The sequence below is a fragment of the Anabas testudineus genome, chromosome 12 (assembly GCF_900324465.2).
Source record: "Anabas testudineus chromosome 12, fAnaTes1.2, whole genome shotgun sequence".
Classification (NCBI taxonomy): Eukaryota; Metazoa; Chordata; class Actinopteri; order Anabantiformes; family Anabantidae; genus Anabas; species Anabas testudineus.
The window spans coordinates 7929657-7947680 of record NC_046621.1 but is presented as its reverse complement, the minus strand read 5'-3'; the positions used below and the strand labels follow the sequence as shown (position 1 = coordinate 7947680).

The following is an 18024-nucleotide window of genomic DNA, read 5'->3' as shown; positions in this document are numbered from 1 at the left end:
AGTGATTTCTTGGCTCGGTCCCCTTCCTTCTGCTCTGCAGTCCACCTCCACAGTCCTTGCACATTAAAAAAAAGTTTCATCTTTTATTCACTCCGTGTAAGTTTGCCCAACACCATGTCCCTCCTAGAATATGGTCATATATTTTGTTCCACCAACGCATGACTTCCTAGATTATCAAACAACCCAAACCAATCAAGCCTTTCAGACACATTCAGACTAAAGATTTACACATCTGTATCCACGTGGAGAGACTTTCTAATAAACAGCAAATACATACCATAAAGGATTTTTACTCACACTCACAAAAATCTCCCAAACACATTTCTACAATTAAGGACTCATTATGTTTCTGCTGTTTACGTGCCAGGTTATTGCAGGATCATTATAGGTATTGCTAGGCTGCAAAGAGTGGGCTGAAGAAAATGATTAAATATGCATTAGAGTTAATAGATGGTTCATGTTTTTAGGTGCTCCACATGATGAAGTAATTAGATTATCTGCCTTTTGAGCAATGGTTTTCAAATTAGACTTCTAAAATGCCCCAAACAATACTTCTAATCAAATGAGACCACTCCATACTGGTGACAGGTGCTATATCCACAGCATTAGCTGGACAAGGTGTTGCATAGATATTGGAAAGGGTGAAAAGCAATTAAAAGTCATGAATTGCACAAAACTCAAGATAACATCCAATTAAATAAAATGTCAACTGCAAACTACCGACTGAGAGAGATTTAATATATGTATGCATGTGTGTGCAAATGCGTATGTTTGTAATAAAAAAGACAAATAAACAATAATATACAAATCCATGACATATGGCCTGATTTCATGATGACAATGACAAAACCACACTGTTAAATAAAACTAATAATGAGAACAACTTAAAGTTACAACTAAAACAAACACACAATAGTGAGGAAAAGTGATGAGGATGGTTATTTCAATCTGTGAACGCGCCATGTAACTTCACAATTTCTGAAAGTGATCGCTGTTTCTGCAAGAGTAAAATGACCCATAAGATGTATAGGTCAGATGTAGCTATGCTAAGCAAAGTTCCATTTTCATTTGATTCTTTTTGGTTTCTGTCTACTTCTCCTGATAATCTTATTGTGCCATTATTGCAGAGTGAAACATAAGCTGTTCGGTAAGAATTGCTGACTTTGAATTTCTGTTTCCTATTCCTTTACAGCGAGGGAGCTCTCCAGTGCTGAAGCTGCATCTGTTAGAGTGTTTTAGAGAAGTCCTGTGTTTAAATGATCTGAGACAGGATGGCTTAGGAGAGCTGAAATTAAATGTGTTGGCAGCAAGTGGAAAAAAAACAACAAAAAAAGGAAACAGCGGTTGTGTTGCCACAATGGCTAAATTGATGTCCCTCTAATAAATACTGTCTCACCATTTGTTCAATAAAAGACATTTCTTAGAGGATCACATTAGAAATTAACCAATTACAAGAAAAAAAAATCTTCTAGGATGCATTTACACCTCAAAACAAACAAAAGCTCAGAGACACACAGATGCACATTTACTTCTCTGCGAACGTCATCAATCATTTTGTTGAAAATGTGGACTGTTAGGGAACAAAGTCCTACTATATGCTCCTACGGGCAACAAAATATGAAAAAAGAGTATAATAAATGCTCCTTGTCACCGCTAGGATGAGGTCACCTCTCCAGACCACTAAATTATGCAGCAGCCCCTGAGCCATGTAGATTGTGAAAGAAAGAAAGAAAGTTACATACACAAAACTTGGCATTAGATGTAAGAGCTTGTCAGTCTGTGGACGTTACTCAGGCCCAGCTGCAGTCTCACATTAAAGCAGAATAGAGGCTAATAATAGATAGACTTGTTTTGTACAAATTAGACTAAAAAGACATTATTATGTAAAAGCAGCTTTCACAGGACTGTTCATTGGGATTCTACTGTCAAAATGAAAACCACCAATAAACATAATAGAAGATCATCGCTGTCCACAATGATCCATCATACAGACCTAGAGTTATGTCTGACTCACTAGCTATTCTTTATTAGGCACTGCAGAATCTGAAAGGAGCAGTGAATTGAGATTTTAGACACTTATGAATCATTGTTCATCATCCATGACAGGTGTGCTGTCATGTGGGTGTTAATTTTGGCATCTGTAAAATGTCATGTTAGCATAAAGTGACTAGAGGCCACGAGCGCTACTTTTGTTTTTATTTTTGGTTCATAATTAATTTCATGTTTTTTGTTTCTTTGTTTTTCTGTAGCTTGTCTGTTGTAGCTTGTTATGTTGCATTGAAAACTGTAATACCTGTTAAACAATTCATTTGCCTAAACAGAAGTAGCTAACAGAGTCTGAACTTCAACTCAAGACGTAAAGATGCAGCTGCAACCCCCAAATCAGCTCTAAATGCCATGTGCCTGAGCCACAGACACAGTTTGTTCTCAACACACACACTAATCATATAATGGTTGGTGATTTGCAATGTTCATGTAGTGCCGGGACACACGATGACATGCTCTGTTTTGCCATATGAAGACAAACACTGGGAGGCAGATAAAGAATAAATGACACACACCATGATAAGCAAAACAGCCTTACTTATAATACATGAATCACAAATGGCAACATTAAATCACAATTAACGCCTTCTTCCCAATAGGAAATCTCCTCTTTTTTACAACGTCTGCTCATGCTTTGGCTTTAGAACTGTGTTTTTGGTGGATTTTAAAATTACATTTGATTTATCATCATATTAACTGTATTATCAGGGAAGCACACGATGTATTATATCGAGTAATATGATTGCAAATTTAATTTTATCCTCATTATTCCATTTATCTTCACACCTAGTTGAAGAAAACAGGAAGTAGGTACTCTGCTGGATTGAAAATCATTAGGCAGACAGCACCACATGACTTGCCATCTAAATTGATTGTTTATTCTTAAATGAGAGCCAGTCACCCAGAGTAGGAAATTAGCTAAACAAATCAAAGGCATGAACATAAACAGACGTGTGATGTAAATGAGGGCTAAAGAAAGTCAATGCTTATGTACTGTCAACCTGTCAACCCTCAAAAGTCCAAGACAAAGAATGAAAGTGCCTCTGGCATTTTCAGTCCTGCCTCATATTTTAAGGGTTTTCTCACAACAGTGTCATGTTAGAGCAGTTAGCAAAATCAGCAAATGCAGAACAGTCAGAAGTAAACACCTTAATTTGTGGTTTTACAAATTAATCAAATACTTCTGAGCACACATACAGTACCAGATATTTCCTGTGCATCCCCACAAGCTCATTATTTAGAAGGTTAAATGTTTGCAAGCCAAATAAACCAGCTTAAAATGTCATGGCCATGACATGATTGAGGCACTTTCACCTCCACGTGTGGAGAAAATATGGACATCTATGAAATTGCTTCTAATGGGTGACTCTGCCTCGGTGACAGCTTATTACAGTAGCCTATCCAGTACTCATGGGAAGAGTCCATAAAACCACAAAACACATCATTAGAAATCTGTCTGACCTTAACAGGGATACAGCCTCACAACTAATCAAATGGCTTCTGCCAGTCAAACAGACTGAGCACTGTAGCAGGAATGTAACAATGAACAGCCTATTTTAAATGGCACACTGGCATAGTTAGAAAATAAAAATATTCAGCTTTGAATCATGGAGTGCTCAAGTATGTGCGGCTTGAAGACTAAAAACCTTGAACATGCACAGACATCCAGAAAATATAATTTAGTCTGGAACTTGAGGAGGTGCTAATAGCATGCTGTGTTGTTTTCGTGATTAAGTATTTAACTTCTTCGATCTAATTAGTTTTTGCATCCATTACCAGCTGTCAAACTGTCTTGGAGTAATTTCTGTTGACCTTTAAAAAGGCTGTTTCAAATTCTTCACTATGGCGTGCTAAACAATACATCACTGAGTACTGAATATATGTAGTGTTTCATTGTTAGCTCTGAATAACAGTAATGGACTCTAAAAAATGAGGAAGCAGACACACAGCAGCCTTGGTCAATCTAGGAAGCATCACTGCCATGAAGAAAAAAAATCAATACACTAAAAATATGTTTGTTTTGATCCCTGTATATTAGATGTTGACTTTCTTAAGCCATGTGACCTTTAGCAGTCATTGGATCAATAGGTTGGAAACTAAGAAGCCTGTTCAAATCCACTGACAAATAGCATTAAGTAGTCAAAGGAAGCAATGGTTTTTATGGAGACACCAGAAAACACAGCACTCAAGTTGCAGTTTGCACTGGGAGAGAAAAACATGGGCTCAAACTCAATTAAGTTAAAGACGAGTGAGTTTGCCTGCAAGCAGCCATCATCCATTAGAACACTGTAATAACGACATATAAATGCAATTAATATGACTGATGAGTGGCAACATCCTGACAATCATTTGCCTACTTCATCATAATAGTCAGTTTGGCAAATCCCATTAGATCAGTGGATGTAATAGTCAAAGTGCTAAGGAATAAATCCATCATTAGGTTGTCGCAGAGTTTATTAATGTTGAATCATCTGGCTTTGACAGTATCCAACAAGGCACAAGTGCAGATACAATACAAATACACATCATAAACAAAGAGCGTGCATGCTAATGTGAAAAATACTGCAGACTTTTACTAATTATTGTCACCTTAACTTTAGATGTACAATAGCTGACCATACTACAATTTACATGATCTTTATGAAATACACAATCTATAATAAAATCTATATTAAAAGCATCTAATTGGATAGGTGCTTACCTGATTGAACACATTGTGGAGCTAAGACTGAACTCCACATTTTTAATAATAATAATAATTAATAATATTTTAGACCAATATTTTTTACATGAAAATATAATCACTATTTTACAAGACCACCTATATGAGGCCATTGTAGTGTTATTTACTCAAATTATAAAAAATTCTAATCTCATAGTTCCAGTATTTGTGGCGCAAAGTTGTCCGTAAACTAGAAATGACAAAATAAAACTCCAACTGTGTGCCTTCACTTCAGCTAAGGCAAACTATTATCTCGGACTCTGACAGCCATAGTTACGAGCCTAACTAAGTGTTGATCGCCGGAGAGTGCCTTTTTGAATGGACCCATTAATTCTGTTTGTTGAGCTGTCTCATTACAGAGTTAATAGTGCATTTGTCCTGATTGCGGTCATGTTACGGAACAGTGATCACACTGTTGTACTAATGGGTGAAAAGCACACCCCGCACACAGCAATATATGATAATCTGTCTGGTTTCTTTATACTGAAGTGTCTATTCATTTTCTTAAGCTAACTCCTAAGTACAGGTAATCTTAAGAATCATTTTGGAAATGGGACTAAATGTGATTTGATTTTAATTAAATATTATTACAGGCAGTAGTGACACATATACAGTAAAAAAAGTATGAATGGTCCTGGATGACAATGCATAGTCATAGTACAAAACAACAGTTTATATAAGTACAGGGTACCTATTTGGAAGCATACATTTAAAATGAATCTCCACTAAAACACCATGCATCACACGTACAGTATAATGCTAATAATGTCTAAATAAATCATAGGTTTCATCCAGTCAGTAATTGCATGTTACTGCCTGACTGAGATGGGCTGTGCCACTTAATGTAATAATTTGCTCTGCCTCATGCTAGAGGGACATTAATTACAATAATTACAGGTTCCCATTAAGCTACAAGACCTGATAGTGATGTCTTTAAATTTTTACAGTAAGTTGTGTTTGTAGTCCAACAAACACCAAAAATATCTGTACAAAACTGAGAACTATATTAAATTGATAGCTGTAGTCATCTTGTTGCTCTGGCAACAATATATAATGTACAAAAACTAATTGTGGAAGACTTGCTTTTCCTGCTTACATGAACCCCACATTACTCTATCCCACTGAGGGAGTTTGATGTCACATGTTTAGAACCAATATGGCTTAACTCCGCTTTTTAGGAAAGCTAATCTTCAAAGTTGTGAGTATACAGTGACGACAGTAGCTCCAATACATCACTTTCACCCTGTGGCAGTCGGTATCACAAGCGGAGTCCTGACCATCACACATGCTGCTGCCTTTGGGGATCTTGCACACAGAAAGATGTGAAAACATTTTACTAAAGGAGCCAGCAGTCATACATCATCAGACCTCATCAGTTTGTTTTAAATAAAAACAGGATTCTGCTACTTGCTTATTTCCATTACTACTCATTCTGTTCATTATTATTATCGATTATTCATTAGGACTATTACACGTGAAATGAAAAAAATCCCATATTCCCGGAGTCCAACGAGTCTTCATATCATATTTCTTCTGTTTCTTCCCACTTTTATTGATTGGGCAACTCAGGGATATTGCTGCAAAGGAAAACATTGTATTTACCGGAATGTAACTTCAGCTTTGACTATGGGAAAATTGGGATGTACATATATTCATCTGTCACATGTATGAATATTTTCTATTAGCCCAGAATGATCTAAAATGAGCCACCCAAACAACAGCTCCTCTACTGTACTGCATCAGAGCGAGCCAGGGTCCAAGGGTGATTTATTTATTTAGAAGACAGCATGTGGATGACATTAACATTAAAACCAGACATGTTACATGTGTTTTTCATTCTCCCTCTGAATCTGTAATACTGTGAAACAGATGGGTGGAGGATATGTCTACATGCCTACTCGTGTAAGCTATCAACACTTGTTTTATCACCACTGGGTGTATGCATGAGTGCACTGCTTAAATGGTATTTGTGTAGAGTCTTCATCAATTCAACATCAATTTGTACAGTTCCATAAACTTTCTACTTATTATGTTAAAAAAATGATGGAAAGTCCATTAAATACATGACGATTCTAAACCCTGGATAAACAAGCACAAAACTGCCATAAACAAAAAGGCTGCAGAAGCATGTGTGCCCATTACTTACGCTGACAATGCTCTTAACTAGTCCAAAGACACGTCACCTACCAGTGACCCCGGGAGAGCATGCTCCGTTGTGTTACACTTCTAAGGGTAATTGCTGTTAGATCTAAGCTAATCCTGAGCCAGACAAAATACCTGAAAAATGCACACTGTGTGCTGGGCCTCTGAATGGAGGCGAGCGGGATACAGCCATGACATACCAATGAGCTTCTTCTGGATAAGCATACAATGTGTGAGGCCAAATGCCCATTTTATCTTAAGCCTTGTCAGAAGTGCATATTTGTGCTGAATGCACCTCTATTCAGCTTCACTTGTCCTGCATGAAAACAAGATTAAATCTGACTGAAATGGTAAAATGATAAATGCAAAGCATAGAGTTTGATAATGACATGGAGACATTTTGTTCTTTAGTAATTTAAAGAAGCTTACAGACCCCAGTCTGGCTCCATCAGTATGTGTAATGACTGTATATAAGCTCTCCATGCAAATTAGGTAGAACTGAAAACAATGACAACGATAGACAGGTTTCAAGGAGATGTTATTACAGGCACAGCTGCTAAACCAACACTTATTAATCGCTGAAGTATGTAAGGTGTCTTTGTTTTTCTCAAAAAGGATTTTGTAAAAAGCTGCACAATGCTGCCATTATCTAACAAACCAACAATAATTGTGAGTAACATAATCTACACTACCTGAGGTCAGACAGAATGTTTGTCACATCTTACCGAGGTGTGAGAAGGGGAAATGATTTGGTTTTGTTTGAAATCAATAGGCTGATATTATCCAGACTAACAATTGGAAGTAAAGGGAGACTTAGAACATGTGTTCCTGTGCAGATAAAGCTAACTCCACCAGGAACTTAGACAGAGGTGCATGATGGAGCATAAAAAATTATTTGGGGGAGGGAACCCATCAGTCGAGGGGAGCTTAATGGTGCACGTTCTTTATCTGAAAGGAAATCTCACCGATTGTACAGCTTGGAGGGAATGCAAATAGGTACAAACACAGCCGCATAGATAAAAGGTTTAAAATCTTTTGTATAAACCGCAGGGATATGACGGTAGTGAGCTGTACAGAGCTGGAACATTTCCAAGGTACAGAGCAAATTCTGGTGGGAATCAAATTTTATGGGTCTTAAACATCATTGTGACCAGCTTATATGAACAATGACTCTCCTTTTCCTCTTTAAAACACACACTGCTCATAGTGTTTGCAATAATAATAATAATAATAATAATAATAAATGAAGACCCTTATGTGATTTCAGTAATTCCATTAACTAGGTTAGCCAAGTCTATTTAACTACACTGCTGTGGCGATGCAATGATAAACTCAACATCTCTCTTGCTGAAGAATAAAAAGAAGACAACTAGATAAGGAGAACTCGTTGTGTTGGGACTGTCTTTCATGAAATTACATTAAATCCCAAAGCTATTGAAACATAAACCCAGTGTTCTCTTAGCAGAAGACATAAAAACAGAGTATGACAAGTTCAGAATAAAATCAGAGGTTGGAGAACAATATAGTGTGCATGAAAGCAAAGAAAGAGAGAGAGAGGGCAAACAGGGAGCCCAAACACAGTGAAACAAGGCTTTTATCCTATCTGTGATCAGGAAATCTAACCTGTCAACCAGTAGGAGCACGTTTACACATCGTTTATTCAGTCTGAAACCAGAGATGGGGATGCAAGTGAATTCCAGGGAAACAGATTGCGTGTAAGCAATATATTTTACGGTCAGTCTGATGCTGACTACCACTACCATCTTATTCCTCACTAGTCTTAATTATAGCTACGGAGTGTTGTAGTGGTTTGCAGATTGCAATTTGATTCACCCACCAATTCCCTTCAGCAAAAAGGACACTTTGTTACATTAAAATCAACCACACCAAAGGATAATTTGTAAGTGGACAGAAATTTTTTTGAATATTTCTGCATGAAACACTACTCAAACTGAAAAGGGGAGGGAAACGGACAGCTGAGGCTACAAAATGAAGTAAAACACTTTACATCTTATTTTTGGCAATGTGTTGTTTTGTGTTTCACATTAGTCCTTTTGAATCCAGAAAGAAAGAATTGGTCTTTGTTGCCATTTCTGTTATTGGCAAGACGCAAATGGCAAAGGAAAAAGAGACTTTGAAAATATATTGCTTGAACCGATGACTGACGGCTCCTTTGATTCGCGTTAAATTAATTATGCATGGAAATGGCACAAAATAGTTAAAGTTAGCATATCCATAAATGGTGGTCTCCAATAAAAAAAAATAAATAAATGAAAAAAAGATTACAGCAGCTTCATAGAGGATTCTAGGCTATAAGATGTAAGCGGCACTACCATTCGTCAAAACCAGCTTTTCTTGTGTCACACAGAGAGTTGGCACAGAGCAGTCTGCAACCGACCGAGTATCAGCAGGTATGCAGCATTTCCATTACAATTCCAGTAAGATAGGTTAGAACATGCACACAAGTAAGAGCAGTGCCCGGGCAAAGGAAATTCCATCTGCTCTGGAGCACCCCGCTAGCTTTCACATGAGGAGGAACATTTCTGAGCAATACTGATGCTTCCAAGCAGAAATCTAAATGTGAGCACACACCTCCTCAAGGAGCAAACATTATGGTCCATAATTACCCCGGCTCCTCTCCAAGCCTTTTCTCTGCTTATGTTTCATTTAGTTTACACAGTCAGGGGTGGACTTGCTTCACTATTGTGTTTTCTCTCGTCTCCTCTGTGTTGAGCCATAAACGTCTTTACAACTAAAACAAGCAAAAATGTTTTTTCTATTTAGCAGTATAATTAGCTGTGACTTAGTTGACACTTTATATATATATATATATATATATATATATATATATATATATATATATATATATATATATATATATATATATATATGGACTACATGTAACACTGACTAGTGCATAAAATAATATTTCTATATATGTATTTCTGTATTTGCTACAGTTTTATCACGTAAATGTATCACGTAATGTATCACGTTGTTGATACATAAATGGCATCAAAAGTTCATAGCAAATGCACTTTATCATATATCAAGTTATTTTCCTGATACAATATCCAATCTTGTTGAAGTTTTTGTGACAGTATTATTTAACATTTTCATTTTAATTGGAGTTTAGTTGAATAGGAACCCTCAAGCTGTGCACGTAAAAAAAGGGGTAACTGGTTGTTAATTTGCATTACCAGCCAAATTCTTGCAATTATAACACATATTCATGCACTTTAATTTTCAATAAATATTGCACTTTTCCTGTTGTAAGTGTTGCTTTTAATACAATTTAACTAAAAATTAGAATGAATTAAATAAAAATCATAAACTTAACACTAGAAGTGGCTGCCAACAGAAATCTATGTTCATTAGCAGTAGAAACCACAGTCACCATGTGGGTGTCGTCTCTGTCTGTGTCTGTATGTGTGTTCTGTCTATGCCAGTGTGAGTATGTAGCTAAAGGAGAAAAAGCACAATTCCAGAGTGACTGACTCTTCTGTTGATGCAAATGTTCTTTCTGAAATTTAAAGCTATTGTTTGCTCCTGAAAACATTTGGCATCAATACTTTCATGTGAGGATCAATTCTCAAAATTAAACATCAGGATGGTTTGCAGCAATATGGATTTGCTCAACTTTAATAGTGAAATATCGCATTCAGATGGAAGCAGTGGTGGAAAAACATATTTGATGCACATTCGCTAATAACACAACCAATCAAATCGCAAAACGGAGCAGAGACAATTTTCTTTTGTTTAGTTGTTTTATCTTTTAACAGCATAGCGTCCATTTTGTCTGGCTTCAGTAATATTCTGTTAAATCAAAACAATCCAAACAGAGAGTGTTATAAAGACACAGACCACTGTCCATTTGTTAACCATCTTAGAAACCAGATAAAAAAACTGAATTTCTCTTTTCAATGCTGTCTTTATCCAATTAGCTTGTTATGGAAAACTGCTTTTCTGCTTTCTGTCTTTTATTTAATCAAACCAGAGCTTTGTGTGAAAGGTCAGGAGTGTTTCTTTTACTTGTTCCTCTTTGTATACTAAAGCCATTTGATGGAAATGCTATATTGTCAACAGATGACAACCTCAAGGATTTCTTGGCAAATCAGAGCTCAAAAAACATTCACCATGCCTATGTATCATGTTTGGTTTTAAAGATACTTTCTGTGAGTTGATTGATTTCACACTTACTCCCTATGGCCCAAATGTCTGGCACGCATTACAAAAAAGTATTTTACTAAGAGAGCAAATACATTAAACAGTTCTTGTCACATGGGGCCTTCTATTATGTGGTAGGGGACACACCAGGGCAGCTCAAGGAGCAAAAAGAGCAACTAAATGGAATTGCTTTTATAAATCAGTGTCACATTACGCATTCAGTGCACAGACTAGAAAGCCTCTCTACAGTACACAAGCAAAAAGTTTATGATTCTTTTGGGAATCCGCTTGCGACATGCTTTCTTGTTAGATACACCGTCCAGGCTGTTACAGTCCAGCTTACCATATCAAGATAAGTGGCCCTGAAATTATAGAGGTACACCCATATAAAACAATACTGGCTCTAAACAGAAACTTACACCAAAAGATAACATAACAAGGTGCCATAGTATAGAAGGGCTACTTTACATGGTAAATAATGTAACAAAGCTCAGCAGAAATTAATTAATCAAACCCTTGCAGGGGGATAGGGTTATATAAAGTGTATGTAGTGCTTTAATTTTTGATGTTAATGTCTGAATAAATGCAGGCGTTTGGTTTCAGTTTACACAAAATGAGACATGATAGCACTGGTTAGAGGCCCTGGGCTTGTCACAGAAACTCTGAAAGCTTTCAAAACCATATTGGGGATCCTATGTAAAATGCTAACGACTAAAATAGCTGTCCAATTACTAACAGTAAATATATGTACTACATACTGTACTGCAGGCTCTGCTCAGATTTCTAAATATCAGGCGTCAGACACTGAGCTTCAGCAATTATATGTATAAGCAGACAACCTAAGTTGTTTGATAGATAAGTAAACAGAGCTTACATCTCATGTTTATGCATTAGGTGGGGTAAACACATTATAAGGATCTACCAGTTTACCACTTTATTTAGACAGCTACAGCAAATCACCCAAAATATTGCATCTCATCTGAATAATTTTAAACATACAATAGGTGATCAAAAAAATAAAAAAGCAAAGCCAAGGGCTACATTTGTCACGCACTCATTTGCCAAATATTATCTTTCATCTTTTCCGCCAGTTAATAAAACGGGAAACAACATATGAGCACTTGATCTTGTTGTTGCTTTGCAGAAATCAGAGGAAAAAGGCGAGTAAATCTGAGCTTGTGCATTCATTAAGGGGCATTTACATAAACGTCTTTGTTCATTCCGTCAAAGATAAGTACAATGCACCTCTCAGCAAAGATCGGGCGATTATCTTAAGATCAAAGCCATCCTCCACTGCAACAAGGCAAGACCAGAGACAGTGGGGGTAAAAAACAAAATCATTAGAAAATACAGTTCCTGCAAAGGAGAACAACCAGCATGGGTCACTGACTGCAATCCATTCATCCTTTCCATGCCATCACTTAGGCCTGTAACCATTAAGCTAAATGAGCATGATTCTTCACTCTCTGCCAGTCGAATGAGTTCCTCTTTCCATGAGGCAATACAACTACACAAGCTGTTGTGGATTTTCGGAGAAATAAAAAAGTTGAAATAAAGACACGTCTCTCCATAAATACACAAATAATAAACAGAACATCATTTACAGTGGTGTATTCACATTACAGGCGCACACGGTGCTGTAAGCAAGCACAGTGTGCTCCTTATGACTGCAGGAGCGAGCTGCATAAAAATCTGCAGGTTTGAGAGTAAAACAACAGATGCACAAAGGCTAAAATCTGTGGCAGATTTAGAACTTCTGCAAAGGACGAATCAAGCTGTTCTGGTGGCATCTTATGGCCCAACACAAAAAAAATCCCTACAAGAAACATACTGGGAAACAATGTGTGACATTTCTGACTAAAAGCCGGTGAGAGGTCAATCCACTTGCAATGATCAAATCCAAATGTGTGCAATTTGCTGTGTATGAGCAAAACAAAGGAGACGGAAAAACGCTAGGACAGTTGGTAAAGTATCACACCTACAGAGGGTGGTTATCAGCAGAATTCACACTATGAAAGCGACTTGTATTAGAGCATTCATCTTGAAAAGACAGCCTCCTATAGGTGTATTATAGCAGGTCAAATGATGATAAATAGACTATTTGATGGCCTGCGCAAGCTCCACCATGAATCCCACTTGCAGTGACTGCTTATCATCTCCCTGTACTGTGTATCAGTTGTGTAAGCTTGTTTATAGTATTCCTAAATACATTTCTAAACAGATCTTATAGAATCTTATGCAACAGGAAACCCCCCACCCCCATCTCTGCGCCACACCATGTAATAACTCACATCTCCCCAGTTGACCTTTGCTCCCTCTTCATTGCTTGTCCTGCAGTGCTAAGCTCAACCCCTGACATGAGAGTGAGACGTAGTGCAGCGTGTACATGGTCTGTGCCACAGGGAACAGTGTGCACTATAGCGCAGGCATTCTTTTGCTTTTAATCTCTCATCTCTAAGCGAGCACAGTTTCCTGTAACTCCTGCTTAGGAAAGATACAGCAAGGAAGAGAGAGGGGGAGCTGGAGAGAGAGGACGGGGCTGGTTGACATGCCAGAGTTTGATAAGATGTGCAAAAAAAGACATGGTGAAAAATGAAAAGTGTAAAGATTCAGTCCAATATGATAAACAGAGATAGAAAAGGACAGGGAAGCATTTGAATGTTTTCGATCTTGCGATAAGTACCTGAAGGTTCTCAAAAAGGTGAACTCCTAATGAGGTGTTTACAGAGTCAGCCATGTTGCTAAACGTATCGATTTCCACCCAGTCCCACAACATCACTTAAAATGAGCAAAGCAAACTATCTCGTGTAAGAAAGCATGGGGGCATAAAAAGCCCTCCTTAGAATGGCCAAGGATGATGGTATAAGCTTGCATTACCAATATATATATATATATATATATATTTTTACACTACAGGACAAAATGACATTGAAAATTAGCAGTAGAGCTGCATTTTTAAAGTGAAGTGATTATGCAGTAGTAACAAATGATGGCGTAGCACTATAGTTTTTTTAAGCACTGGCTTCCTTAAATATGATTAAACACAAACCATTCTCAAACATCCAAACACAATAAAACAATAAATCATATCAGCAAACTGAATGCACATTATTTTGCCAGAGATAAGGATATGTATAGGCTAAACGCTTACACGATGTCGCCCACAGTTTGCTTTATCCTTGTATTGAACCCACAAGGAAAGGACTAACAAAACAAATAAGGAAAAGCGAGAAGAGAAGACGCTCTGCAGATTTCCTTCACTCTGCCCTTTCTGCTCATCCAATCTCCAAGACACTTGTGGTAATAAATCAAAGCTGAGCAGACAGGCCACAGTGGAAAGGGACTTGCTGTCCCTTCCCCCTCCCTTCCTAACCTCTGACACTGGTTCGACAAAACAATTGGACATCTGACAGCATCGGAGAAACAAGCACAAGACTATGCACATTATGGTTCAGATGGCCTTTGGCTAATAAGGTACACCCCAGTATTTTCAAATCTCTGCTGTGCCATTTTCACAACTGAAGAAATAAAAACCACACACACACAATAAGTCAGTGTTGGATTTAGTTATGAAATGAGATAAATGCAGCTGATGTTATGCAATGAAATAATATAATGCATCATTTGCACCTCTACAGGTCGGTCGAGTGCAGCATTGTGGTAAACACTGAGTGATGAGGCACAGCTTGTACATTAAATATTAAAGCAACATAGTGAGCACTAGAAATGAAAAATAACTGTTGAACCGCCTGCACAGTGTGCAAAATAGCAAATAAGCTATTTTAAGCCCAAAAGGTTAAAATGTCCTCTACCAAGTAAAAGAATAAAAAAGCAAGCAGGTGTCCAATTACAGGCCAATTAAGGTTTCAGTATGTTAATTCTCCTGAACAGGAGCCAGCGAGAAAATGTTACTCAAAAGTGAAATAGCTTTCGCAACGACTTTAAAAATGCAGATAAATATACTGTATCACGCTCAATGCGAAGTATGTCTTTACTAAGTCGAAGTGCTCGTCTTTTTATAATGCTGGGCACAGCATTTAGTTTCACGAGCAGAACTCCACAAGCATCAAGAGAGAAGTACACAGGTGGCATCAAACCGTCTGACTGCCATTGCTGTATTTTCACACAGGCAAACAAAAAAGCTTTGATATGCAGATGTGTCGGGACGCGTGTCCAGCAGGTGTCCTACAAAAACCAGCATGGTTTGAAAAAGGTATGAAAAAGAGAAGTGTTTGGTCTGTTTTGGAAAATCGTGTTGTTTTCATGTGACAGACCATAAATGAAATGAAAATATCATCCCTCCATTCATCCATAGTCCTAACTGCTTTTCCTCTTAAGGATGGTGGTGGGTGCTGGAGCCAACCTCAGCGGTCATTGGGTGGGTGGCAAGGTAAAACCTGGACATGATGTCAGCCTGTCACACAGCTAAGAAACTATCAGTAGGCGTATAAATGATTAAAGGATATAACAAAGTGTAAAGACAATGGCGACAGATAGAGCTTTCTCAGTGGTACTGTATGCATCTTAGTTTAACATAATAAATTCATCTTTTACAGTTTAATGAGAATGTTTATTATAGATCCTACTGAAGTGTTTTTACATTTAGTTAGTTCCACATGGGCTCAACATCCCATGTGAACATGGTTGCAGTTTTGTCCAGAATGGGATAAATACAGCTTTATTCAATCAATCACTAAATGTCAACCTTGTCTCTACATTCACCAAAAAAAAAAAAAAAAAGTTTTAACCTGACCGTCGCTGCTTCCTGGTGAAGCTAAAAAAGCCCTAATAGAAATGTTTTATATATATAATTTCCAAACAATTTGTTATCTAAGCCTCTGCAAAGAACACACCGCACACATGCCAAGCCTTCAATTTATGCCCCTTCTCTCCTCCTCCCTCCACAGCATGCAGTCATGCACTAGAAGGGTGAAGCAGCAAATTTGCTAGCTGGCTGACTGGGAGGACAGAGAGGCCTTTCTCACCAGTCAACGGCTGTCCTTAATGAGAATAGAAAGTGATTTACTAGCTTAATGCTCCAGCCCTCAGCCTGCCTGCTCTCCTTTGCTTCTCGCAGCCAGTTTAGCTGGCGCTCTTCATACGGAGAACGAAACCGAGACCAGGCGCAGAGAAAACAGGAGAAGACAGAAAGCCAGAATCTGAAAAAACTACAATAATGAGGCATTCTCGCGAATCCTCTCAGCACCCGTGTCGCCAACCTCTTGCAACTTTGTATTGTCCATATAAAAGGTTTTGTGCAGTGAGCCAATTCAGATGCCATTAACTTACTGGGAGCTGGAAAACATACAGCACTTTGCAATCATGCTTCACCTTGTGTGGCTTATTGGACTGAACAGACACTGTGTGCCACACGTCCATTATGTTTCTACTAATGCTTGACTATTTGGGTGACAAACCAAAGAGCCAAGCAGAAGAACATTCATCTTTCATAATGAATCTGTGATATAAGTGAAGAACATGGAGAACGCAGGTTCCCTTCATGTGTAGTCTGCATAGATCTGTTGGGTTAGTCTAGTCAGAGAGTCACTTTCACCCTCATACATCCTCTATGATTATAGCACCAGCTATTCCTAAGACCATTTGAAAGTTAATGGCTTTCACGGAGAACTTCAGATGACTTATTAATTGCCACACTAGTCTTGTGCTGGTGTTAGTCACTCATTTGTGTCCACATATTGACAGCGATGCAAACTCCTGCTGAGTCTTTGATTCAGTAAAACTTACACCACCAGCTACGTGTGCATGCGCGCTACGAATTACGTGCTCGAGTGAGAATAAAATACCAATTTCATGCGTATTTGCAGAGCCAAATTGCGCTGCTTCATTTGGGGGCACCGTGCTTAAGGGTGTGCATGAAATTTAAAGTCATAATCACGTTTGACCACATAATAAGGAAAAAGCCAGACGCAAAGTGGGACCAAGTGAGGAGAGAGTGACTAGAGGTGCTTGAGTTTGTTTTCCCACACAGGCGCAGCGGTGTTTTAAGTACGAGCCAAGGTTGAATTGCATCCTGGATTATTGCTGGAGAGACAACAGTTACCATGAAATCCACACAAGGTGAGAGAAGCAGGACAGGTTATGAAGCGCCAGGGAATACGCGTCTGAGCGCACGATTTGGGGATGTTTGTCAGGGTGGACACAGACTACCAGTGCTGTATGAATGGACCCCGCGCACAGCAGTGTGCAGCCAGGTCTACTCGTGATCATCATGGGAGGGAAACACAGTATCACAGCAGTTCTTACCGAGTGTGAAGTAGGGGAGAGCTGTGTTGTCAAGATCATCCATTACAGAAATTCGCCCAGGTAGGTCTGTTCTAACGAATAATAGGAGTCGGGATTCCCCCCCTCCTACTGCTCCTCCTCCTCCTCCTCCTCCAGTTCCTCCTCCAGTTCCTCCTCCACCAGCACCACCTGCATCAGCAGCACCCCCTCCTCCGACCACGCTCCCGGAGGCTCCGCCGGTGAAGCTGAACTCGTTCTCCCGGAGTACGGGCAAGGTAGAGACGGTGACGGTCTTCACCTCGCACGGCGTCTCCGCGTCGCTGTCTTGGTCCCGCTCCTCGTCGGGCGATGTCGCCCCCCTGTTCGTTTGGACCGTCAGGGTCCCCGCCGCCAGGAGCCCCACGAGAAGGACGCGGAGGTGCAGCAGTACAGTCCTCGCCATCCCGCTCCTTGTGTGTGGTTCTCTCGCTTTGAGTGGGGCTCATAAGCTGCCCGTTCACTTATAGTACAGTCGCTGCAAAGGAGTCGCGTCCGTCCAGGAGGCGGCAGCACAGGTGTAGTGAGAATGACATCCACTCCTCACATTCATCTGTGTTCACACGGCGGGACAAACAACCCGCTTAAACATGCACATGTCCCTTTAAAGACAAACATGAGGTGGAGTCATGATGTTAGACAATAAGTCAATTATTAATCAAAACCCT

At 38.9% G+C, this 18024-nt stretch overlaps 1 protein-coding gene across 1 annotated transcript in view; it reads right to left on the bottom strand.

Annotated features, from left to right (window-relative positions):
* The window catches only part of LOC113159659 (astrotactin-2), a 212705-nt gene extending 194934 nt beyond the window's left edge, over window positions 1-17771 (bottom strand). The window contains exon 1 of the mRNA XM_026356476.1: window positions 17342-17771. Coding sequence (XP_026212261.1) covers window positions 17342-17762 — 421 coding nt within the window. The 5' untranslated portion in view covers window positions 17763-17771. The remainder of the gene's footprint in view (window positions 1-17341) is intronic.
* Window positions 17772-18024: the final 253 nt, after the last annotated feature.